The 27,226-nt window shown below is 39.4% G+C and overlaps 1 protein-coding gene across 8 annotated transcripts in view; it reads right to left on the reverse strand.

Moving 5' to 3' along the window:
- TANC2 (tetratricopeptide repeat, ankyrin repeat and coiled-coil containing 2) overlaps window positions 1-27,226 on the reverse strand; it is a 361,655-nt gene that overhangs the window by 18,830 nt on the left and 315,599 nt on the right. For all 8 annotated transcript variants that reach the window (XM_036836548.1, XM_036836547.1, XM_036836546.1 and 5 more), the window contains 5 exons: window positions 27,056-27,164; window positions 13,296-13,418; window positions 12,494-12,730; window positions 7,904-8,089; window positions 5,501-5,594 (listed from right to left, as the gene is read on the reverse strand). In XM_036836548.1, coding sequence (XP_036692443.1) covers window positions 5,501-5,594; window positions 7,904-8,089; window positions 12,494-12,730; window positions 13,296-13,418; window positions 27,056-27,164 — 749 coding nt within the window. The remainder of the gene's footprint in view (window positions 1-5,500; window positions 5,595-7,903; window positions 8,090-12,493; window positions 12,731-13,295; window positions 13,419-27,055; window positions 27,165-27,226) is intronic.

Below are 27,226 nucleotides of genomic sequence, written 5' to 3' on the forward strand. Positions count from 1 at the left end.
GAGGAATTTGTCGATATACTTCTTACTAAGTCTATATTTGAACAAATACGTATTTGTCTCTTAACCAGGGATCTCAAATGTGTACACTTAGTGTTTTAAATGGATGAGGGTAGGGAAGATGGTAAACACTGTTAGAAAATGGCAGGAGTTATGCTTTTAAAGAAAGAGTATGGAGACCTTTTTCCCCACACAGACTTGAAAAACGGATGTGGTAGTCAGCGGGTCCTTCCTTTCTTGTGGCCACCTACTCCAATGACAAATCAGAGGAAGATAATACTTGGCAGGTGCAGATAATATTTCAGTTTGCAAATGTTGGTATCTAATCAGGGAAGCAATTGAAATTCAAATCAAATGGTCACTTGTGATTTTTTTAAGTGCAAATTACGGCATTTTGTCTTTGAGCTTGGCCAAATTTATCCACAACTGACTCATATGCAAAACTAAAACTACCTGTAATTTCCACTGAGATAAACCTTCAAAGTAATCTTTTCCTTCCTCAAGGATAGAAAGGGCTTATGAAGGAAAATGCGGCAATTTTAGAAGATCTTAAACTAGATGTATCTAGGCCTTGTCTTATGTGTATTTTCCATTTTATTTTTTGGAACTTTTAACATAGGCATTTCCGTCCTGTTCCTCACAGAAGGGCAGAGGCTTCATCCTATCTGAGGTGAGGGTCATTTCCAAGTCCCGAATGGATAAGTTACAAGTATTGATGGGTTTGATTGTTTACTTGACTGAGAAGTTTTGTCTCTTGTTCTTTAAATCAAAGTGATTTTCCCTCTTTTCCAAGTTCACATTTCTAATAGTTCAGGAAAAAAAAACACAACTTTAGTTCTTGGGTCAGAACACAAGAGTAGCTTAAGAATTTGACTGGCAATCATCACATTGTATACATTAAACTTACACAATGTTGTATGTCAATTACATCTCAGTCAAGTTGGGGAAAAAGAAAGAACTTGACTGGGTTAGACACTTGTTAGGAACCATAAGAATCATCTCGTTGGTACATAAAACAAAGGGTTTGGAAAATTTCTAACCCTCCCAAGTTTAAAGTAGCTACCAGGGGGCAGGGTTGCAGCAAACCTCCCTTTCAATGTCTTGTGTATGGCGTGGGGTGTCTGTGTGTGTGTGCGCAAATACATTCTTTTTCACGCAAGAATTTATAGCACTCTGGAGAAAATACAGACAGTATTTCAGAATCAAGCCTCTCGTCAATGATGCTAGTTCACAGAACACAGATGAAAATTCACAAGCAGTGCCCATCCTGAAAGCTAAACTTATATACTGTCTGCTCTAACCTGGAGTCATGTTGCTGGGGGCTGGCCCATCTCAACCCACCGGACAACATGTTTATATGAGAGGGAATGTTCCATTCGGCCTTTTTCTTTGTTGTATCATCTCTGTTACTTAGGTTATGATGTAATTTGGCAGGACTCTCCAGCTGATATCTGGACATGGTCATTAACACAGCTGGCCAACTTCATCTCAGAACAACACAACTATGGAAAATTGGGTCTGTACTTTTCAAAATCCAAGAGCAAGGAGCTGCTTTGGCTGGATTTTATATAGGTCTTATCAAAAACCGTTAAAACTTTTTGAAAGAGAGACGATTAAGGCAAAGCCAGCTCTGTAAAACAACAAACTGATTCTTAGAGCAAATGTTAACAGTTTGGAGCCAAATCTCTTTTCCTAAGAGACCAGTAACAGAATTCGTTCCCTAGCGTGTCAGCATCTGATGAGATTATCTGAAATAAATGGCCCTTTTTCAAAGGGAAACAGCTAAGGAGTTTGAAGAGACAGACAGGATACAGCTCAGAGTTGAGGAAACAGCCAAAGTCGGCTTCGATGGGATGCTGATGCGAATAGAATGCAGAGAAGCAAATGGTTCTCTTATCTCTTCTCAACCTTGAAAGTGTACAGCACAGACAGGTCATGGAAGACCGATGGGATGGAGGTGGGTGGGGAAGACATATACTGATCACTGCTATCCAAAACAACATTAATTAAACATTTATAGAGCTATCTGTCAGATACTGTCGGCTCTCAAGGAACTCAGGGTTGAATAAGGATAACAGACAAACAAATACATTACTATACAGTGTGATAAGCACAACAGAGATAAGTCCATGGGGGTTGTCTGGAGGTGGCACAGAGGAAGAAGTGTCTGAGAAGGTCTCCAGGAAGAGATGACAATCTAAACCAGATGCTGAAAGAGAAATAGGAGACTTACAGGCAATGACAACAGGGAGGCATTCTAGGCACAGGGACAGCACGTATAAAGGCACTGAGGTGGGGAACGGCACGTTTACTCCTACTGGAGAAGACAGGCAATAGATGATGCTAGAGATCATGACACGTCTTTTTATGCTACCTTTTTTTTTTTTTGGCCGCATCACACAGCATGTGGGATCTTAGTTCCCTGACCAGGGATCGAACCTGTGCCCCCTGCATCAGGAGCATGGAGTCTTAACCACTGGGCCACCAGGGAAGTCCCTTTTTATGCTACATTAATGTTACAGGTGGTCAATGAAGGGTGGTAAGCAGGAAAGTGACATGGACAGATTGTGGCTTAGAGAGATCACTTTGGCTGAAGTCTGGGAGATAAATCACAAAAGGGTGAGGCCAGAGACAAGAAGATCAGCTAGGAAGTAGTTGCAATAATCTAGGCAAAAGATGATGAAGGCATGAATTAATGGTATCTTGTTTATTTTCTGAATTTTCGCTACTTTTGGGCCATGTGGCTCAGGCTCTCCAGAGTTGCTAGAAGCTTTTAATGCTGGTTCTGTTCTATAGCTGTAAGACAAAGGAGAGGAGGGATTGGTGAACAATCTTGTCACCTTAATTGCCTTTCTTCTGTGTTGGAACACAGATTTCTTTTTTTTTTTTCTAAGATTTTTAGAAATTTCATGTAATTGGAACACAGATTTCTGTGTTCCATAAGAAATCTGTGAAAACCCTGCAGGATGGGAGGAGTCAGCCAGATGGTGAAAGCTCGATGTAGGAAGGTGCTCTTTGGAAGGACAAAAGGCCATAAAAGGAGGACGAAGACAACCAGGATATTCTAGTGACCTGCTTTTAGAAAATCTGATATGTAAAGATTACATCTCAATAAATATTTCACCATATGCTAAGATATATTTCATTGATTCTAAGATGTACTTTCTTCCCTCCGCATTTTTAACATCTCAAAGTCAGGTTGCATCTTATAATCGATGTGATAATAAAGAACTGTGTCAGTTTTATAGGCAGAGGGTTTTTCTTTCTGGTTTTTTTTTTTTTTTTTGGCATGGCACATAAAATAATGGTTATATAGTTTCTTATAGTTACTGGTGTTTTAGATTTAATACAGTAAATGATGCAAATTGTCGGAAACATCATTACCACCGTATTTTCCCTAAGTAAAAAATTGGGTTGTTTAGGCCAGGGTTGCAGATATGAGACCCTAACCAGCTGGCTGCAGGTCAGAGACCTTCCTTCTCTATGCAAAGGAGACATGTATAAGATTTTGCCATTGGAGGAAACATCACAAGTCAATGAGTCATTATACATTTTAAATGATTATGTGCTGTAAGTTAAAAAGAAACATGTGTACTTGGTAAATCCATCACTATAGATAGAAAAGCAACTCAGAGTCTACCCTACACTAGTGGTGAGTTGTAGGGACATTTTTTAACATAGCAAAGACATCATTTCCCAGAAATTTTTCTGAAGTCAAATAACTTTTTATAGCTCTATAAATTATATTACAAATGCATTTCATTCTAACTCATATTTAAATAATTAGTTTTATGTTCATAATGCTGAAATTAGTTCATATAAATATCAAATTAAACACAACACAATTCTGACTACAAGCAAACTGACATGAAACTTTGATTTTTTTTTTACAATCTTGAGATATGGTACGTATGTAAGGAAATTAATGTAACAAACTTTACTGCACACTTTAAAGCAGGAAATCCTTTAAAAGTCCTGAGGCTGTAAAGTTTTATTCTAATAAGAAATTCATATCAATAAAAATAAGTCTTCCACTTAGTTCACACCCTTCTTGAACATTTTTAAGGAATTCTTTCAAGGACAGCACTAGGATGTGTGTGATATTCATCACTATGATTGCTAGTCTTGTAATTTCTGTCCATTATCGCCATCGGGCCGCTACTTTTTGTTGCCCTCCCCAGGTAGGGTTAGGGTTGCACGCGTGTGGCCTGGTAACAGGAGACTCTGGGAGGGACGGCGGGGCTGTGCCGGGGAGGCTGTGTTGATGGGATGTAAACCATCATGTCTCTCCCGCAGCTCCAGGTCTCAGGATGCACACTCCACAACTGCTGGCGCCCTGGCCAGCCCCTTCCCCTCAGTCTGTCCTCTGGCTTCCCTCAGGGTGGGGCCCCAGAGACAGCAGCTGTTGCCAGCTGCACATTTTCCTTTAATCTGTCATGGGCTCTTAAGCTGCAGCTGCCCGGCATCTGCTCCCTTTGGCTCTGACAGAGGGAGGGATTGTTTGAGAAGCAAATTCCTGAGCTCTGGACCATTCTACACGATGTTAAAGAAGCCATGAAACCTATATAAGATTACTGCCATGTGTGGAAACATCACAGTTCAATAGGTAATTATACATTTTAAGTGAATTCAAGCATCTTCTCATTTTTAATAACATTCTGACCCTAACCAAAGCATATCCCCCTCTTGTTTAGTAAAATGTTCTCCCTAAAATCGGCCATCTCAATGTTGGTCTACTTATCCTGGCAAACACGACACATATCTGTGGTGATTCTACAGTTTTTACTGCCCTGGTTTCATAAAAACACATAAAAGGTTACTAATGTTTTTCCAGATGTTCCAGTTTAGACTTGGGGGAAAGACAACAATCATTTCCTGCAAAGGCCACAAGGAAGAGGCTTCCGTTTGTGGAGTAAGTACCAAGCAATATAGAAATGGCTTTGCTACAGATCGTGAGAGACTGCGCAGGGCTGTGCCCTACAGGGGGGACCTTCATTTTGCATCCTGATAGCAACTGTACTCATGACGTATCAGTTTTACCATGTCAGGACCACTCTGCCATGATAACACTTGGTTCAGTAAGCCAGAGGTGTCGATAAAAATTTAACTTCTTGGTTTATAGCTACAGGAGAAATATTTATTCCTAACTGCTATAAGGATCACAGGAAAAAAAAAGTTCACAACTATTTTCTGCTATGGTTTGGCACACTGTAAGGAAACTTTCAGTCTTTTAAAATATTTGGAAACAAGAGCGGGGGAAGGTTTTGTCTGAAAGAAGACTCTGGGGCTAATGGCATGGAGCATCCAAAGGGAAAGAGGATTGAAAGAAGGAAACTGCGTGACTTTTTACTTTGGCTGCATCAGTCTCCAACACAATAGCCGTAAGACAGAGACTGCCACCTTTGGTCTGGCAGAGAAAAATATCAGGGTGTGAGATGCAGAGAATATCTCCACACAGACATGACACATGCACAGAGAAGAGAGAGATGTCCACAAGAGGTACCTGTCTCTCCCCAGAGGCTGTCAAAGCTGTTGATCTGTGCTCGCTCCACCTCCTCCTCATCTTTTTCTGGAAGATCAAGTAGGTAGGAGACAATCTGAAACAAGAAGTTGTGTCAGCTCAAACGTCAGGCGGAAAACTATACTACTGATACTAGCCTGTGAGGTTTGGAAGATACCCGGATACCCAAGGGTCATGCTCTCTCTTGCACACAAAAGGAGTCAGAACTGACTGTCCTCGCATAAAAACCCAAAGCTGCCATGATGAGCATTTGTTTTCCCACGTACAGTTTACATGTTTCCCTTGAACACAATTAACTTACACAGCATGTGACTTTTAAAAATCACATATTTATCACATTTGAGTTAAAAAAGCAAACCCTCGTCCTCCTAATAAAAATGCTACCAAGAAATAAAAAGGAAAAAAATCAATAAACAAAAACCAGAAAATAAATATGGAGAAAACTAAGGGCCTGTAGTTTTTCAGAGCGGAGCTATTATCTTCTTTTTTCCTCTTGGCATTACAAGGACTGCTTGGGGATAATAAAAGGAGAATGGCTGCTAACAACAAAGGAAAGTGACAGCTCTGCTTCCAGGAATTTGACTGTAGAGAGAGCTAAAAAACCTTCTATTAGATAATAAAAATTCCAATTTTACTTAATATTCCCTTGGTGATACGTCAGGTCAGCTGATGGGGTAGCTGTGTCACTGAAGCATCTCAAGCAGTGGCGAGCCAAATTGTACTGGCCCAGGAAAGCAGACTGTTAAATTTTCGGAATTTTGCAAGCCAGTCAGTAAACAAAGATGTTTATTAAAAATTAAATAACAATTAAAGAAATTATATTAAAAAAGGTTAAAATATCAAATGTTATAACTTCTTAATTATTTAATTACATTTTACTATTATCTATGCTCTTCAGGTTATTTATATTTACTGTATCTGTATGGTGGAAATTTTATATAATGGTGTGCTCCTGTGCATCTCTTTGAAACTTTGTGTTCCGTGATGTCACATTGGCAGCTTGAAATCAGCCATGGTGGGGGTATTTATACCCTGGAAATTGGCAAACTTTGTAAATGAGGATTTGATTTAGTGCTAAAGCTAAAAGAGGTTCCAGTTTAAGGAATATAATTTGTATGAGGGTGAGAAGTACTTTAACAGTAGATCGCACATCAGATTTAATGACAAAATTATTGGGAAAAGAGCAAATAGGGGTGCAACTTCATTTATCAAATCATGGTTGAGCTGTAACCACAGGATGGGTATGGATATACATTTAGCAAAAATCAACAAAAGCATTCAATTAAGAGTATTACACAATTCATTATTATTTGTAAACTGTGTGCAACATTTTTTTTAATATCAGTAAATTTTATAATAAATTTAAGTCTGTATGTACATACACACACACACACACACACACACACACACTTCTGCTCCACTCCACTCCCCTCCCCAGAGCTGGCTGTTACACTTTTCCTAGAACACTACCAATTCCACACATTTTGCCACTGTATTATTACTTTCATTAATAAATAAATTAGCAAAAATACCATCTGCCCAGTGTTTAACAGTTTACATCTCATATCAACCTTGTAAAAAAGAATTTATTAGCCTCGCTTTACTGGTGGGAAACTAAGGTTCTAAGAGATTAGGTAAATTGCCCAAGGTCCAGAGCTGATGAGTAGGAAAGCTGGGCCTCAAACCTGGTTCTTCTGAGATTCCAACTGTTGTGCCCTTTTCCATTCCACTCTGCCTACCCATGTGAACACAGGTGGAATAATAATCCCCCTGAGCCTAGTGTCATTGTCTGTTAAATAGGGGTGGAAAGATGGGGAGGAATCAGATTAGATAATTCCTGAGATCCTTTCCAACATAATTCTAGGTACCCTGGAATCTTCCTACTCCTCAGATCAATGACCAAAAACCTAATTCACATTAATTAGGCTGACAAATTTTTTTTTTTTTAAATTTATTTTTGGCTGAGTTGGGTCTTTGTTGCTGCGTGTGGGCTTTCTCTAGTTGCAGCGAGCGGGGGCTTCTCTTCGTTGTGGTGTGCGGGCTTCTCATTGTGGTGGCTTCTCTTGTTGCAGAGCACAGGCTCTAGGCGCGTGGGCTTCAGTAGTTGCAGTGTGCGGGCTCAGTAGTTGTGGCTCGCGGGCTCTAGAGCACAGGCTCAGTAGCTGTGGCGCACGGGCTTAGTTGCTCCGCGGCATGTGGACTCTTCCTGGACCAGGGCTTGAACCCGTGTCCCCTGCATTGGCAGGTGGATTCTTAACCACTGTGCCACCAGGGAAGCCCTAGGCTGGCAGTTTTACAATAATGCAACCCCTTTTTCCTGGTTTCCTAGGTCCTTCAATACACAGCTTGAAAAAACCCCCCAAACCTTATCCGCTGCTTTCTTACCTCAGTATAACCCATGCTGGCTGCAGCGATGAGGGCCTGCTGGATGGCGTGGCTCTTCTTAAACACCCCTTGCTGCTGGCCTGCCATTGTCCAGTCACACTGAATCAAAAACTTGACAACCTCCAGATGACCTCGGAGTGCAGCATGGACCAAGGCACACTGCCCATTCTTATCCAAGTGATCCACCTATGGGAGGGGACAGAGAAACCTATGTGAAAAAGACTGTGGCTGTATTCCCAATCTAGTCACATCAGCCCGCTGCACAGGTCTGGACTACTAAGATTCCTCCTCTCCTATTCCTTGGACCAATCCCTGAGAAAATTTAGAAGATACTCTCCTACTCAGGCTAGATCTTCACTGAGCTACAACTCTGGTAGATGCCCCTCTGGGGAGAACCTCTTTGCATAACGTCAGGCTTTTGTTTTCACATCAAAAGAAACCAAAAAAAACACCCAAAAACAAAACACCAAAACTCCCAGCTCCAGCTTTGTTTTCCTGAGGTACACTCTCCCTTGTCCTCAAATAGTTCTTTTTAGACCCAAACTTGAAAGACTTGTAAGCTGCGTTGGCACAAAAAACTGTCTTTGAAATCATGAAAGGGAAGAAAAAAGTTTTGAAGCTCAAATTTTTTGGTCTTCCAAAGAAGCAAAACATCTCATATCATGAATCACACATTTGACCACTATGCTTTGGCAAAGGCCACTGCTCTCTTCCAGTGGGAGGGCAGAATCTCAACCATCTGGCCAAAATGGCTAGAGGTACTTGGAACTTAATGCTAGACTATGTTCCAACAGCAGTTTTTACAGTTGCAGTGCCGGTTACAAGTTTAGGCTGAAAGAGAAGGCTGATTAAGGTCAGTCTACCAGAAGGTCCCCAGCTACAAGTCTCAATAGATGAACAGCCTTTTCTGGCAGGTGGGCAGGTTATTTTCCAGTGGTAGTTAGAGCACTTGAAGCCTAAGTTCTGTATCTGGTTCTCTCCAGCTTTAGTTCCACCCGGCCATCCACATAACAAATGTTTACTGAATGCCTACCATGTACAAGGTACACGATAGGATAAAAAGGTAAATAAGAGAGTAAAATATAGATTCTACTCTCAAAGTTTTGAACAAGATAGGGGCAATGCGACCAATACAACAAAAACTTGTCCAACAAAGGTGTAATATAATAAATGTCAGAAGGAAAGCAAAAGTGCAATAAAATTTCAGAGAATTTCCAGCCAGAATCAGGAACAGATTCAGAGGGAAAGGTGCAATGGTCTGAATGTTTGTGTTCTCCCACCATTATTCATTGGAATGCTAACCCTTGAGGTAATTAGGAGGTGGTGCCTTTGGAAAGTGATTGGGTCATGAGGGCAGAGCCCTCATGAATGGGATTAGTATCCTTATACAGAGGCCCCAGAGAGCTTGCTTGCCCCTTTCCACCGTGTGACGACACAGCGAGAAGGCACTGTCTGTAAACCAGGAAGCTCTCACCAGACACCGAATCTGCTGGCACCATGCTGTGGGGATTTAGCGTCCAGAACTGTAAGAAGGAAATGTTTATAAGATACTCAGTCTATGGTATTTTATTACAGCAGCCCAAATGGACTAAGAAAAGGGCTATCTCAACTGGCTGGGATAGGAAATGATTAATTCTAGTTTCTGAAGGGTAAAATACATTAAGGGGGAGTTCAAACTACAAAGTTAAGAGGGTCTTTTGGGACAAGAGCATGGATATTTTGAATGCCAGGCTAGTGGTCTGAATTTTAATAAGTAATGGAGAGTCATTGAGAATTTTCATGTTCAGAACCGTATTTTTTAAAAACTAAAGGAATGAATTAAAAGAACCCTTGGCTTCTTGGGGAAATGGTTGATTCCAGGGCTGGGACAGTAATAGCAAAAGATGAGTTTGGAACATCTGTGGTGCCAGAAAGTACAGAAGCACTCATGAAATAATGGGGGTGGGGGCTTGAAAGGACACAGGAACCAACGTGAAGAAGCTCCCAATGGCCAAATCTGGGGCAATTTGAGCAAAAAAAGAAAATACCGGCAATGAGTTATAGATCATAGAATAAAATAAATATCCAGGAACCCATAGTGCTATAAGTAAATGAATAAATGAATACATTGAGGAGAAGGGAGAGCTCTTCCTTACAGTAGAATTCCAATTAATAAATGTAGAAGGAAGAGGGAAATAGAAAATCACTATTATGCAAATATCATAGCAATAATTACTGCAGCAAGAATGGACCCATCAATGGACGGATCCTAAATTAGTGGACAAAAAAAAGATACAAGGTATCTGCCTAGTCTGAAAGCATCTCCCTAAAAGATACTTCTTAATTCCAAATGGGAGAAACAGTAACTTCAGGTTGAGAAACCTGGAAGATACCACCTTATCCAAGTGATAGAGGTTAACATCCCCTGTAATGAGATCTCAACATCATGCACCTCCTGCAGTGCTGCATGAATAAGGGCAGTGCATCATGTCTGTGGTGTGCTTGCCAAAAACATACAGACTCAATCTAATGAAGAGAAAATATCAGACCAACTATAATTGAAGAACATTCAATTCAGTTATGCAACAAAATAACTGGCTAAATACTTAAGTGGTTTAGAGGGGTGAGAAATGAGAAATAGTTACTTTATTTGGCGATTGGCAGTTGTTAGTGACTTTTGAGAGTAGCTTCAGTTGAATGCCAAGAGGTTAGGGTTTTTTTTTTGTTTGTTTTCTTTTTTAAGGATATTATTTATTAGGCACTGCATGAGACTAAAAGAGACTTCATCTCTTTTTAAAAAGGTTCGATCACTTTTAATTGTCACAATGCCCCTCTTAATCCTGTTTCTAGGTTAAACAAGTGAGACTGAGAGAGGTCAAATGACTCATCCAAGCCCTCAGAGAAAGCGAGTGTGAATGCAGGCTTTGACCAGGTCGTGCTTGAAGCCAAAGTTTATGATTTTAATGACTTGCCTCCTTTCTCTCACGGAAGCCAGACCACAAGTGGTTAAGGAGTAGTAAGGAAGCAGTGGTAGCAAGTAGAGATGACTCTTAGGACAGGCTTGGTGGACATGGGTGGGAAGAGATGGGATGGTGGCTTCTGGTTAGGAGAGAGAGGGGAGTTTCTCTTTTGGGTTAGATAAGACATTCATAGGTTGTAGAAACTGAGAAGAAAGGTAGTGTGAATTTAGAAAAAGAATGAAATGATGTGAGAGAAAGAGCAACATACTGAGATTAAAAAATATAGGTGGGGAATTCCCTGGCAGTCCAGTGGTTAGGACTCCGCACTTCCACTGCAGGGGGCATGGGTTCCATCCTTGGTCGGGAACTAAGATCCCGCAAGCCGTGCAGCATTGCCGAAAAAGAAAAAAAAGAAAAACAAAATATATACAGTGGAGGCAAGCATTCTGGAAAGGAAGGTAAACACTTCCTTCTCTGAGGCAGAAGTAAAGGTGAGTGGAAAGGAAGGTAAACCCTTCCTTCTCTGAGGCAGAAGTAAAGGTGAGTGTAGGTAAGGATTAATAGAGTTTTGAGATAGAGGCACAGTGAGGTAAACTTAATCTTGGTAGTCGTAGGAGGGCAAAAGAGGTTTGATAGGGTCTTGAAAAGATCACAAATGATTTATTTATCTGCTCTGGGGAAAATAAGAGATGAATAAAATGATACCTGAGCAACAGGAAAGACCCAGCTGAGATTAGAATATGAATTCACAGCAGTAATAATAAGGCCCAGTTATCACTCTGTTTCTAGAGGTGTTCATTCAAATGACTAGGACATTACAGGTGGACCATTCCTGTGTCACAGTTAACATCTACGGCTCTGAGATTTCACTGAGGTTCCCAGGTCCCAGCTCCCAAAGGAGTCTCAGGAGACACAGTTCTTCCCTGGTAAGGACACTGGACACCTCAGAACGAGGTCATACATATTACTTATATTTCACTGCAAAACCACCAAAATCCTCAGTTTGTTTTCAGGATGGAAACAAAATACCATTGGGCTACAGTGTTCCCCAGAGGCCTACATTTTTGAGACCAGCATTTTTCTTTTCACCAATATTTTGAAATTGAGTTATATCAGTGGCCTTTGAGATACTATAAAGCAAATATATTTTTGAGAAATGTTTTGAGAGAATTAAAATACACTAACAGAAACACTTCTGAGGTCCTCTGGTCAGAGAGAATCATCTTCTCCCCATACCTCTTCAGGGGTGTCTTCAAGACTCTAACATGACAGGCTTAGAGTCTAGAGGCACCATTCAGTTCAGACTTCACAGTGCCATCTCCTTGCTCCCCCATTTCTCTTTCCTCACTCTGAGCTCAGGAGAGAATTTCTTGGTTGTTAGGCAGGGACTTTTTGTGGCTGCTGATAAATGCAGTTTCCTAAGTGCCTCTCAAAAGTTTTAGAACTGTGTGCAGATGCAGCATGGAACTGGCCATGGCAAGTGGGCAACAGTAGGACGTAATCAGAGCTGGTTCTCCCTTTGATCTGCTCCCTAATAGGATCTGATGTATTCTACCTACACTCAGGAGGTAACACAGGAGATAAGGAAGAGTCTATAGCAGGAAGAAAGAAAAGGGAAGAAGAAAAGGCAGCAGAGCCGGACAGCCACTACCTTGGCCCGTTTCTTGCACAGCAGCACGACAATGCTTAGGAAGCCTGCGGCTGCAGCATAGCCCAGAGGAGTCAGGCCGCTTTCCGAGGAGGCATCCACGTTGGCCCCAAACTCCAACAGCAGGGCCACCATTTCTGTGTAACCAAGATGACACTGGACACATAGAATTGGAGCATTATTTAAAACCTCTGTCCGGTAATTAATGTTGGCACCTCCCAAAATCAGCAGTCGGCTGACCTAGAAATAAGTGAATAAACAGAAATAATACTCACATAAATATCAGTTATATCCTATTAGTCATCTTTTATTAAGTCCTCTGGGACCCCACAATAAGTGCCCAGAAGCATTTAGTAACGGCTTTATTTTAAAATCTTCATTTGTTCCTTTTTCAATACCTTGCCTTTGGAAAGGGATGTGAAATGTCTCCTTTATATAAACTGCTCAGTAACTAAAGTCAACACCACCCATACTGTAGTGCTGTCAGAGTCTCCACTAAGTGAGCTGTCAGTCAGAAAAACTCCTATCAAAACAAAGGTGGTCCAAGAATGACTTACTCCCTAGAAGCAGCAGGACTTATTCTACAATCAGAGTCACCTTATACAAGGTGCAAGGTCAATAGGTTTGGTCTTCAACTCACAGAACAAAATGTAAAATATATCAAATTATCAGTAAAAGGTTAATTAATAGGAGACAGTCTAAGGCAAGTCAAAGATCGATTAAATAGCTACTTAAATGTCCTCCTAGTTTTAGGTTTTAGGTTTTCATAGTTAATTCTTTAATCTGGCTGTAATTTATCACTTACCTTTATATTTGGAGTATAGAGATTTCGTAAAGATGCCAATGCCATGGAAAGACCCTCTGTGCTATAGGAGATCCAGAGACCTTGGAGGATGGAGGATGATACTCCAACTTTTTTACTCAAACCCTGAAAAAGAAATATAGAGACAATTAAATCATTAGCCCAGCTAAAAAGTACCATCAGTAGTAAGTTAGGAGCCTCTAGGTTTGTGGTACTAACAAATGAGAATAGAGTCTTGCTCAAACAATACCCAGGCATAACAAAGCCAATCCACTGATGCAGACGAAGACTAGTCCTGTAGGAATAGGCTAACTTAAACTGTCTCTACCTTGGCGGTCTGTGGCAACAAATCTACTTAATACCTCTCTTTTCTGCTATATCTGGATATAATCCCCCCTCTCCCCAGATCTTTTCTATTAGCCTTCTTGAATCAATCTCTTAAATTCAAGTTAGTAAAGTATACACGGTAACAGAGATAATGCAGTGTGATCACTGATCTCCATCTCATTTCCTGGGCATTTGTGAAAACTGTATCTCCCAGCCTCCTTTACAGTTATGTGGGCCACGGGACTGACTTCTGGCTAATAAAATGTGGGCAGAAGTAATATGTCATGTCCAGCCTTGGCCCCAAATTCCCCATGTGTTTCTCCACACTTTCTATTGTTCCTCTTGATTGCAGGCCAGATGATCCAATGGAGGATCCTGAGGCCCTAGGAGATTTTGGAACTACTATGTGGAAAAAGCCTGCCCAATGATCTGTACTGGACTGCAACGAAAGTGAAAAATAAGCCTTTGTTAAGTCACTGAGATTTTGCAGGTTTGTTATAGTAGCTAGCATTGCTCACCCTAACATAGCCTAAAATAATCACATCTGTTCATCCTCAGGGAAACAACATAGGTTTGATTGCCATCAGCAACAAATTTTCTCTAGTATGACTGGCCTAAGTCCCACTGTATGTACTAATGTTTGCCCCTTTTACTTGGATTTCTCCAAAAGGAAGTTAGAATAAATTGTTTTTTAAAATCTCCTGCTGTGATGCAAGATTCTCTGACAATCTTCTTCTTCTCCTTTCTTTTTTTTTTTTCACACACACACACTGTATTTTATTTTTACAAGAGATAAATAGACTGACACCAAGCATTGTACATGGATGACCACAACAAAAGCAACAATGATTGCAATTACCAAACATGAAACACACTCATACTATGTCATAATATTGACATTTAGTCCAGTAATCCTCCACTGTAACAGCTCCTTTACTTTGCAATGAAAATTGATTTGTATATTCTTTGCCTCTGAGTCCTTGAGGGATTTTTTTTTTTTTTAATTCAGACAGAAAGTCACAAAAATTATACTCATCCTCATCAGTTCACTCAGTCCCATATAATTAATTTTTTTTTTCATCTTGATCTTTTGTTAGCACTTTTATGAGTTCATCAGTTTTTCATTAGAGTTCTGAAAATGCTTATTCATTCAGTTCAGCAGTACAGTCAGTTACCAGAAACCTGTACTTGTCAGAGTCTTTTCCATGAATTTCTTGAAGATGAAACCCTTTTATAGGAACATATTTGCAAAATCATCAGAGTACACCCAGAACTGTCTGTAAATGACAAAAGACTTAAAAATGACCACGGTTAAAGATTTGATGTAAGTTCATAGTAATGCAGTTGACAAGAAAATTAGTTATTTCTGAGATATACATTTTAAAGTAATAACTAGGATTATTACTTATAACATTATACCAGAACATATAAGATTTTTAGAAATTTCATGTAATGTCTGAAACATTTATATTAACATATTTCCATACATATTTCCATACAAATACAAATATAAGATTTTTAGAAATTTCATGTAATGTCTGAAACATTTATATTAACATATTTCCATACATATTTCCATACAAATACAAATATAAGATTTTTAGAAATTTCATGTAATGTCTGAAACATTTATATTAACATATTTCCATATAAATAACCCAATGAAAGTTTAGTATTAGTTGTTTTGTTTGTTTTTTTATACTGCAGGTTCTTATTAGGCATCAGTTTTATACACATCAGTGTATACATGTCAATCCCAATCGCCCAATTCAGCACACCACCATCCCCACCTCACCGCAGTTTTCCCCCCTTGGTGTCCATATGTCCATTCTCTACATCTGTGTCTCAACTTCTGCCCTGCAAACTGGCTCATCTGTACCGTTTTTCTAGGTTCCGCATACATGCATTAATATACGATATTTGTTTTTCTCTTTCTGACTTACTTCACTCTGTATGACAGTCTCTAGATCCATCCACATCTCAACAAATGACTCAATTTCGTTCCTTTTTATGGCTGAGTAATATTCCATTGTATATATGTACCACAACTTCTTTATCCATTCGTCTGTTGATGGGCATTTAGGTTGCTTCCATGACCTGGCTATTGTAAATAGTGCTGCAATGAACATTCGGGTGCATGTGTCTTTTTGAATTACGGTTTTCTCTGGGTATATGCCCAGTAGTGGGATTGCTGGGTCATATGGTAATTCTATTTTTAGTTTTTTAAGGAACCTCCATATTGTTCTCCATAGTGGCTGTATCAATTTACATTCCCACCAACAGTGCAAGAGGGTTCCCTTTTCTCCACACCCTCTCCAGCATTTGTTGTTTGTAGATTTTCTGATGATGCCCATTCTAACAGGAGTGAGGTGATACCTCATTGTAGTTTTGATTTGCATTTCTCTAATAATTAGTGATGTTGAGCATCTTTTCATGTGCTTCGTGGCCGTCTGTATGTCTTCTTTGGAGAAATGTCTATTTAGGTCTTCTGCCCATTTTTGGATTGGGGTGTTTGTTTCTTTGATATTGAGCTGAATGAGCTGTTTATATATTTTGGAGATTAATCCTTTGTCCGTTGATTCATTTGCAAATATTTTCTCCCATTCTGAGGGTTGTCTTTTCGTCTTGTTTATGGTTTCCTTTGCTGTGCAAAAGCTTTGAAGTTTCATTAGGTCCCACTTGTTTATTTTTGTTTTTATTTCCATTACTCTAGGAGGTGGATCAAAAAAGATCTTGCTGTGATTTATGTCAAAGAGTGTTCTTCCTATGTTTTCCTCTAAGAGTTTTATAGTGTCCAGTCTTATATTTAGGTCTCTAATCCATTTTGAGTTTATTTTTGTGTATGGTGTTAGGGAGTATTCTAATTTCATTCTTTTACATGTAGCTGTCCAGTTTTCCCAGCACCACTTATTGAAGAGACTGTCTTTTCTCCATTGTATATCTTTGCCTCCTTTGTCATAGATTAGTTGACCATAGGTGCGTGGGTTAATCCCTGGGCTTTCTATCTTGTTCCATTGATCTATGTTTCTGTTTTTGTGCCAGTACCATATTGTCTTGATTACTGTAGCTTTGTAGTATAGTCTGAAGTCAGGGAGTCTGATTCCTCCAGCTCCATTTTTTTCCCTCAAGACTGCTTTGGCTATTCGGGGTCTTTTGTGTCTCCATACAAATTTTAAGATGATTTGTTCTAGCTCCGTAAAAAATGCCATTGGTAATTTGATAGGGATTGCATTGAATCTGTAGATTGCTTTGGGTAGTATACTCATTTTCACAATGTTGATTCTTCCAATCCAAGAACATGGTATATCACTCCATCTGTTGGTATCATCTTTAATTTCTTTCATCAGTGTCTTATAGTTTTCTGCATACAGGTCTTTTGTCTCCCTAGGTAGGTTTATTCCTAGGTATTTTATTCTTTTTGTTGCAATGGTAAATGGGAGTGTTTCCATAATTTCTCTTTCAGATTTTTCATCATTAGTGTATAGGAATGCAAGAGATTTCTGTGCATTAATTTTGTATCCTGCAACTTTACCATATTCATTAATTAGCTCTAGCAGTTTTCTGGTGGCAGTTTTAGGATTCTCTATGTATAGTATCATGTCATCCGCAAACAGTGACAGTTTTACTTCTTCTTTTCCAATTTGTATTCCTTTTATTTCTTTTTCTTCTCTGATTGCCGTGGCTAGGACTTCCAGAACTATGTTGAATAATAGTGGTGAGAGTGGACATCCTTGTCTCGTTCCTGATCTTAGAGGAAATGCTTTCAGTTTTTCACCATTGAGAATGATATTTGCTGTGGGTTTGTCATATATGGCCTTTATTATGTTGAGGTAGGTTCCCTCTATGCCCACTTTCTGGAGAGTTTTTATCAGAAATGGGTGTTGAATTTTGTCAAAAGCTTTTTCTGCATCTATTGAGATGATCATATGGTTTTTATTCTTCAATTTGTTAATATGGTGTATCACATTGATTGATTTGCGTGTATTGAAGAATCCTTGCATCCCTGGGATAAATCCCACTTGATCGTGGTGTATGATCCTTTTAATGTGTTGCTGGATTCTGTTTGCTAGTATTTTGTTGAGGATTTTTGCATCTATATTCATCAGTGATATTGGTCTGTAATTTTCTTTTTTTGTAGTGTCTTTGTCTGGTTTTGGTATCAGGGTGATGGTGGCCTCATAGAATGAGTTTGGGAGTGTTCCTTCCTCTGCAATTTTTTGGAAGAGTTTGAGAAGGATGGGTGTTATCTCTTCTCTAAATGTTTGATAGAATTCACCTGTGAAGCCATCTGGTCCTGGACTTTTGTTTGTTGGAAGATTTTTAATCACAGTTTCAATTTCATTACTTGTGATTGGTCTGTTCATATTTTCTGTTTCTTCCTGATTCAGTCTTGGAAGGTTATACCTTTCTAAGAATTTGTCCATTTCTTCCAGGTTGTCCATTTTATTGGCATAAAGTTGCTTGTAGTAGTCTCTTAGGATGCTTTGTATTTCTGCGGTGTCTGTTGTAACTTCTCCTTTTTCATTTCTGATTTTATTGATTTGAGTCCTCTCCCTCTTTTTCTTGATGAGTCTGGCTAATGGCTTATCAATTTTGTTTATCTTCTCAAAGAACCAACTTTTAGTTTTATTGATCTTTGCTATTGTTTTCTTTGTTTCTATTTCATTTATTTCTGCTCTGATCTTTATGATTTCTTTCCTTCTGCTAACTTTGGGTTTTGTTTGTTCTTCTTTCTCTAGTTGCTTTAGGTGTAAGCTTAGATTGTTTACTTGAGATTTTTCTTGTTTCTTTAGGTAGGCTTGTATAGCTATAAACTTCCCTCTTAGAACCGCTTTTGCTGCATCCCATAGGTTTTGGGTCGTCGTGTTTTCATTGTCATTTGTCTCTAGGCATTTTTTTATTTCCTCTTTGATTTCTTCAGTGATCTCTTGGTTATTTAGTAACGTATTGTTTAGCCTCCATGTGTTTGTCCTTTTTACGTTTTTTTCCCTGTAATTCATTTCTAATCTCATAGCGTTGTGGTCAGAAAAGATGCTTGATATGATTTCAATTTTCTTAAATTTACTGAGGCTTGATTTGTGACCCAAGATGTGATCTATCCTGGAGAATGTTCCGTGCGCACTTGAGAAGAACGTGTAATCTGCTGTTTTTGGATGGAATGTCCTATATATTGCAATTAAATCTATCTGGTCTATTGTGTCATTTAAAGCTTCTGTTTCCTTATTTATTTTCATTTTGGATGATCTGTCCATTGGTGTAAGTGAGGTGTTAAAGTCCCCCACTATTATTGTGTTACTGTCAATTTCCTCTTTTATAGCTGTTAGCAGTTGCCTTATGTATTGAGGTGCTCCTATGTTGGGTGCATATATATTTATAATTGTTATATCTTCTTCTTGGATTGATCCCTGGATCATTATGTAGTGTCCTTCCTTGTCTCTTGTAACATTCTTTATTTTAAAGTCTATTTTATCTGATATGAGTATAGCTACTCCAGCTTTCTTTTGATTTCCATTTGCATGGAATATCTTTTTCCATCCCCTCACTTTCAGTCTGTATGTGTCCCTAGGTCTAAAGTGGGTCTCTTGTAGACAGCATATATATGGGTCTTGTTTTTGTATCCATTCAGCCAGTCTATGTCTTTTGGTTGGGGCATTTAATCCATTCACGTTTAAGGTAATTATCGATATGTATGTTCCTATGACCATTTTCTTAATTGTTTTGGGTTTGTCTTTGTAGGTCCTTTTCTTCTCTTGTGTTTCCCACTTAGAGAAGTTCCTTTAGCATTTGTTGTAGAGCTGGTTTGGTGGTGCTGAATTCTCTTAGCTTTTGCTTGTCTGCAAAGCTTTTGATTTCTCCATCAAATCTAAATGAGATCCTTGCCGGGTAGAGTAATCTTGGTTGTAGGTTCTTCCCTTTCATCACTTTAAGTATATCATGCCACTCCCTTCTGGCTTGCAGAGTTTCTGCTGAGAAATCAGCTGTTAACCTTATGGGAGTTCCCTTGTATGTTATTTGTCGTTTTTCCCTTGCTGCTTTCAATAATTTTTCTTTGTCTTTAATTTTTGCCACTTTGATTACTGTGTGTCTCGGCGTGTTTCTCCTTGGGTTTATTCTGTATGGGACTCTCTGCGCTTCCTGGACTTGGGTGGCTATTTCCTTTCCCATGTTAGGGAAGTTTTCGACTATAATCTCTTCAAATATTTTCTCTGGTCCTTTCTCTCTCTCTTCTCCTTCTGGGACCCCTATAATGCGAATGTTGTTGCGTTTAATGTTGTCCCAGAGGTCTCTTAGGCTGTCTTCATTTCTTTTCATTCTTTTTTCTTTAGTCTGTTCCGCAGCAGTAAATTCCACCATTCTGTCTTCCAGGTCACTTATCCGTTCTTCTGCCTCAGTTATTCTGCTATTGATTCCTTCTAGTGTAGTTTTCATTTCAGTTATTGTATTGGTCATCTCTGTTTGTTTGTTCTTTAATTCTTCTAGGTCTTTGTTAATCATTTCTTGCATCTTCTCAATCTTTGCCTCCATTCTTATTCCGAGGTCCTGGATCATCTTCACTATCATTATTCTGAATTCTTTTTCTGGAAGGTTGCCTATCTCCACTTCATTTAGTTGTTTTTCTGGGGTTTTTTCTTGTTCCTTCATCTGGTACATAGCCCTCTGCCTTTTCATCTTCTCTATCTTTCTGTAACTGTGGTTTTTGGTCCACAGGCTGCAGGATTATAGTTTTTCTTGCTTCTGTTGTCTGCCCTCTGGTGGTTGAGGCTATCTAAGAGGCTTGATGGGAGGCTCTGGTGGTGGGTAGAGCTGACTGTTGCTGTGGCGGTCAGAGCTCAGTAAAACCTTAATCCACTTGACTGTTGATGGGTGGGGCTGGGTTCCCTCCCTGTTGCTGTGGCGGTCTGAGCTCAGTAAAACCTTAATCCACTTGACTGTTGATGGGTGGGGCTGGGTTCCCTCCCTGTTGGTTGTTTTGCCTGAGGCAACCCAACACTGGAGCCTACCCGTGCTCTTTGGTGGGGTTAATGGCAGACTCTGGGAGGGCTCACGCCAAGGAGAACTTCCCAGAACCTCTGCTGCCAGTGTCCTTATCCCCACGGTGAAACAGAGCCACCACTCGCCTCTGCAGGAGACCTCCCAACACCAGCAGGTAGGTCTGGTTCAGTCTCCCCCAGGGTCACTGCTCCTTCCCCTGGGTCCCGATGCACACATTACTTTGTGTGTGCCCTCCAAGAGTGGGGTCTCTGTTTCCCCCAGTCCTGTCAAAGTCCTGCAATCAATTCCCACTAGGCTTCAGTCTGATTCTCTAGGAATTCCTCCTCCCGTTGCCGGACCCCCAGGTTGGGAAGCCTGACGTGGGGCTCAGAACCTTCACTCCAGTGGGTGGACTTCTGTGGTATAAGTGTTCACCAGTCTGTGAGTCACCCACCCAGCAGTTATGGGATTTGATTTTACTCTGATTGCGCCCCTCCTACCGTCTCACTGTGGCTTCTCCTCTGTCCTTGGACGTGGGGTATCCTCCTTGGTGAAGTCCAGGGTCTTCCTGTCAATGATTGTCCAGCAGCCAGTTGTGATTCTGGTGCTCTCGCAAGAGGGAGTGAGAGCACGTCCTTCTACTCCGCCATCTTGGTTAATCTCTGTCTTCTTCTCCTTTCTTAAGGCCGTGCAGTGTGGCTTGCAGGATCTTTGCTCCCCAACCAGGGATTGAACCTGGGCCCCCTGCAGTGGAAGTGCGGAGTCCTAACCACTGGACTGCCAGGGAATTCCCAGCAATCTTCTTACTATTCTGCCAATATCTGGGTCAAGTGAGTTAAAGCAGGAAATCCTGAGGGCCGCAAGATATTAACAATGAAGTTTGGGAACCACAAAGTAGATCTGAGGAGGTAATTCTTTTTAAAAACTTAATCTGTTCTGTTTGCTTTGTGAGAAAGTAGTCCAGTTTGATTCTTTTGTGTGTAACTGTCCAGTTTTCTCAATACCATTTATTGAAGAGGCTGTCTTTCCCCCATTGTATATTCTTGCCTTTTTTGTCATGGATTAATTGATCATATAAGTGTGGGTTCATTTTTGGGTTCTCTGCTCTGTTCCATTGATCTATGTGTCTGTTTTTGTGCCAGTACCATACTGTTTTGATTACTGTAGCTTTGTAGTATAGTTTGAAACCAGGGAGCATGATACCTCCAGCTTTGTTCTTCTTTCTCAAGATTGCTTTTGCTATTCAGGGTCTTTTGCATTTCCACACAAATTTTAGAATTATTTGTTCTAGTTCTTTGAAAAATGCCTTTCATGTTTTGACAGAGATTACACTGAATCTGTAGATTGCCTTGGGTAGTATGGTCATTTTAACAATATTAATTCTTCCAATCCATGAGTATGGTATATCTTTCCATTTGTGTAGTTTTCGATTTCTTTCATCAATGTCTTATAGTTTTCTGGGTACAAGTGTTTTACTACTTTAGTTAGATTTATTCCTAGGTATTTTATTTTTTTTGATGCAATTGTAAATGGGATTGTTTTCTTAATTTCTCTTTCCAATAGTTTATTATTAGTGTATAGAAACACAACAGGTATCTGTTTATTAACTTTGTGTCCTGCAACTTTACTGAATTAACTGATTAGTTCCAACGGTTTTTGGTAGCATCTTTGGGATTTTCTATATATAGTATCATGTCATCTGCAAACAGTGACAATTTTACGTCTTCCTTTCCAATTTGGATGCCTTTTATTTCTTTTCCTTGTCTGATTGTTGTGGCTAGGACTTCCAATCTATGTTGAATAAAAGTGGTGAGAGTGGGTATCCTTGTCTTGTTCCTGATCTTAGAGGAAATGCTTTCAGCTTTTCATCATTGAGGATGATGTTGGCTATGGATTTGTCATATACGACTTTTATTATGTTGAAGTATGTTCCCTCTGTATACTCTGTTGAGACTTTTTATTATAAATCGATGTTGAATTTTGTCAAAAGCTTTTTCTGCATCTACTGAGATAATCATATGATTTTTATCCTTCATTTTGTTAATGTGGTGTAACATGTTGATTGATTTGCAGATATTGAACCATCCTTGCATCCCTAGGATAAATCCCACTTGATCATGGTGTATGATCCTTTTTATGTATTATTGAATTCTGGTTACTAATATTTCATTGAGAACTTTTGTATCTATGTTTATCAGTGATCTGGGCCTGTCATTTTCTTTCTTTGCGGTGTCTTTGTCTGGTTTTGGTATCAGGGTGATGCTGGCCACACAGAATGAGTTTGGAAGTGCTCCTTCCTCTTCAAGTTTTTGGAACAGTTTGAGAAGGATAGGCATTAACTCTTTAAATGTTTGGTAGAATTCACCTGTGAAGCTGTCTGGTCCTGGACTTTTGTTTGTTGGGAGTTTTTTTTTTAAATTACTTATTCAATTTTCAATTTCATTACTGGTAATCAATTTGTTCATATTTTCTACTTCTTCCTTATTTAGTCTTGGGAGATTGTAAGTTCCTAGGAACTTATCTGTTTCTTCAGGTTGTCCATTTTACTGGTGTACAGTTGTTTGTAGTAATCGCTTATGCTCCTTTGTATTTCTGTGGTATTTGTTGTAACTTCTCCTCTTTCATTTTTGATTTTATTTGGGCCCTCTCTTTTTCTTCATGAGTCTGGTTAAACATTTATCAATTTTGTTTGTCTTTTCAAAGAAGCAGCTCTTGGTTTCATTGATATTTTCTATTTTCTATTTTTTCTATTCATTTATTTCTGCTCTGATCTTTAAGATTTCTTTTCTTCTACTAACTTTGGGTTTTGTTTGTTCTTTTTTTTCCAATTCCTTTACGTGTAAGGTTAGATTGTTTGAGATTTTTCCTGTTTCCTGAGGTAGGCTTCTATCACTATAAACTTCTCTCTTAGACTTGCTTTTGCCACATCCCATAGACTTTGGATCATTGTGTTTCCATTTTCATTTATCACTAGATATTTTTTGATTTCCTCTTTGATTTCCTCAGTGACTCACTGGTCATTTAGTAGTGTGTTGTTTGGAGTTCACGTGTTTGTGTTTTTTGTAGTTTTTTTCCATATAGTTGATTTGTAGTCTCATACCACTGTGGTCAAAAAAAGATGCTTGATATGATTCAATCTTCTTAAATTTATTGAGAATTGTTTGTGGAATAGCATGTGCTCTATTCTAGAGAATGTTCCATGTGCACTTGAAGAAAGTGTGTGTTCTGCTGTTTTTGGATGAAACGTTCTGTACATATCTATTAATTCCATAATTGTCATTTAAGCCCAGTGTTTCTTGTTGATTTTCTGTCTGGATGATCTGTCCATTGATATGAGTGGGGTATTAAGTCCTCTACTATTATTATATTACTGTCAATTTCTCCCTTTATGTTTGTTCAAATTTGCTTTATGTATTTACGTGCTACTATGCATCCATATTTACAATTGTTACATCTTCTTGTCGGATTGATCCTTTTACTCCTTTATCATTATGTATCATTGATCCCTCTATCATCATTGATCCCTTTACCCTTCTTTGTTAGTCCTTGCTTTAAAGTCTATTTTGTATAAGTAATGCCAGCCCAGCTTTCTTTTTGTTTCCATTTGCCTGGAATACCTTTTTCTATCCCCTTACTTTCAGTCTGTGTATCTTTGATCTGAAGTGAGTCTCTTGTAGGCAGCATATATACAGGTCTCTTTTTTTTTTTCCAGTCCATTTAGCCACTCTATTTCTGCAGCTCTTTGGGACTCCCAAAAGTAATCTCCACTGGCCTTCAAAGCCAAATGCTCTGGGGACTCATCTTCCCGGTACAGGACACTCAGGCTGGGGAGCCTGAGGAGGGACTCAGACCTCTCACTCCTTTGGAAGAACTGAAGACATGTCCACACAAAAACCTGAACACTAACATTGTAAGTGTACTAAATGCCAATGAGTTATTCACTTTAATATGTCTAATTTTATTTTAAAAAAATAAAAAGAGGGAAAAAAACCCTGTATGCTATGTTCATAGCAGCATTATTCACAACAGCCAAAAAGTGGAAACAACCGAAATGTGCAACTAGTGAATGGATAAACAAAAAGGTGTATTATTTGGCAATAAGAAGGAATCAATTAAGGATACATGCTACAACATGGATGAACCCTAAAAACATCATGCTAAGTGAAAGAAGCCAGACATAGACAACCATGGATTGTATGATTCCATTTATACTAGACGTCCAGAAAAGTCAAACTTATAGACAGTAGATTAGTGGTTGCCAGGGGTTGGGGGAAGCTCATGGGGAGTGACTTCAAATGGACACAAGGTTTATTTTTAAGGTGATGGAAATGTAGTAATAGTGGTAATAATTACACAACTCTGTAAATATACCAAATATCCAGAATTACAGACACTCAACCTCATATTTTTAAGGTGATTAATGACATCATATGTAATTTTTCATGAACAAAGATAAAATATGGGAAATTTAAAACTAATTGGAAAGAAATATGAATTGGACTATATGTCACTGCTGATTGGCAGTTCTAAGTGGCGCTGAGTCTAAGCATTGAGTCTGTCTTTGCCTTTTCATGACCCTCAGCTGATAGGAAGTGAGAATTCTGGCAGTCTGAGAGAAGCTTAAGTCTATCAACAGGGAGCACGCTGCATTTAAAGGACCCTGAAAAGTGCAGCATCAGGAAAACCATGGTCCGAGTCCACATTCTTCAGCTTGCAGTCATGTCATCACCACATGCTATACACCCGAGTATTTATGGCCTGAATCACACACGGAGCCAGTCTTATCTCAGGCAACCATGTTGTCTGCAGCAACATAAGATAAAACTGTGTCAGTGACAGGAGTGTATGGTTTAAGTGTAGGTCTCCATGACAGGCTGGTGGTTGCCAGAGAGGAGGGGGTTGTGGGGAGGATGAAGTAGGTGAAGGGATCAAGAGGTACAAACGTCTGGTTATAAAATAAATAAGCCATGGGGATATAAAAAAATAAATAAATGTAGGTCTCCCTGTAGTGGATAAAGTCACAGGGGATCAAATGAAACTTCATATCATTTATCTGTTTCATGTGGTATTTATTTTATGGTGCAGGGCATAAAGACAGGCATCATCTTCATTGCATCTGATCCTAGGCAGAGGGTGATGCCAAATGTTCAAGTGTTTAAAGCAGTGATGCTTAATACGTAAGTTACTTTCCCGTCTAATTGAAGGATACTCATCTCAGAGTTTGTAGAAGTAGCAGATACTTTTTGGTCCACTTGAAATTGGAATGAGACACCTTGCCTGTTAAAATAAAATAGTCTCACTCTGCTCCCATTAAGTAAGGTCACTAGGTAAGGTCATTTTTGGTAGAGTGATTTATTAATAAGACAATTATGATTCAAATAAAGGACCTGTCACTGTGGGTTTTACTTCTGTCCATCTGATGAAAAGGCTTCTCTAGCTGTGTACTTATATACTGGGAAGAATTTGCTAGGCTCTTGAAGTTGCCCTTAATGCCATTTTTCTCTCTGAAGAGAACAGAACTGTTTTATCTTTAACAGTATCTCTTGGGGGAAGTCCAAGCCAGAGGACTATTTAGGATCTCTGCATTTCTCAATCTGGGAGCAGCAAAAGTGGTCTGAAGAGATTGTAGGGATTGTAGGTGGCAGATGAAATAGCAAGCTGTGGGCTAGGAAAATCAGGAAAACAAATTTCTTCCTTGACTTCTGTCCTTTGCCCCACAACTGCTATCTAGACTATAAATTCCTTGAGATTAGGGGCTGTATATTTTTGGTTTGTGTATCCCTAGTACCTAGTACAATGCCTCAGTAAGCACTGAATAAACAAATGAATGCATACAAGCACAAACAGATGAATTACGTGCCCTCCTCTGGGTCTCCACTCCAGCCGTGTGGATGTTGGGAGAGGGAGGCTTGATGCTTGGAGTCCTTAAAAGTTTTGAAACTACTGCGAAAAACTGGGATTATAATTTGAAGAGAGAATGGGGGAAGTAGCTTAAAGGAAGGTTATAGTTGGTTCTAGACAAAGAGTTTGAAAATCACAGCACCAGGAATATTAAAATCTTCACTAAAACAATTAAGAGAACACTGAGAGAGTAAACTGCTCTCAGCGATTTTTTTTAGACACTGAAAACCTGCAACTAATGCTACAACGTGACTCTTCTCAGGAGATGGTGGGTCATACATGGAGTACACATGTGTATGTGTATACGCTTCTTATCTAAATGATTATACATGTACCTTTCCTGGAAAGCCTAGCAATCCACTAAACTGGGAGATGACAAATGTGGCTTTCTTTCAAAGTCCTAGGGAGGAACAGGTCAGAAATTTTAGGAGATGGACCAATTTTGCAACAAACTGATTTCAGAAAGCAGGGGCCACACTGACGTAACAGTAGCTTCATACACACAGTGTTAAGGAAAGCCTGAGGGAAATGGAAAGAAAAACACCTCCAACTTCTTTAATTACCTTAAAAATGTGTGCTTTGAGGATGTGATGTCCCAGTTCAATTGTCTGCTGTCGGTTTAGTTTTCCCTCTTGGCGGGAAAACCAGAAGGCAAGTAATGTGTGACCACTCCTGCCAAAAAAAAAAAAGAGACCCATTTTAGAAAATTTAATGCTCCAATTCTCCTTTGGGTG

The sequence above is a fragment of the Balaenoptera musculus genome, chromosome 20 (assembly GCF_009873245.2).
Source record: "Balaenoptera musculus isolate JJ_BM4_2016_0621 chromosome 20, mBalMus1.pri.v3, whole genome shotgun sequence".
NCBI lineage: Eukaryota > Metazoa > Chordata > Mammalia > Artiodactyla > Balaenopteridae > Balaenoptera > Balaenoptera musculus.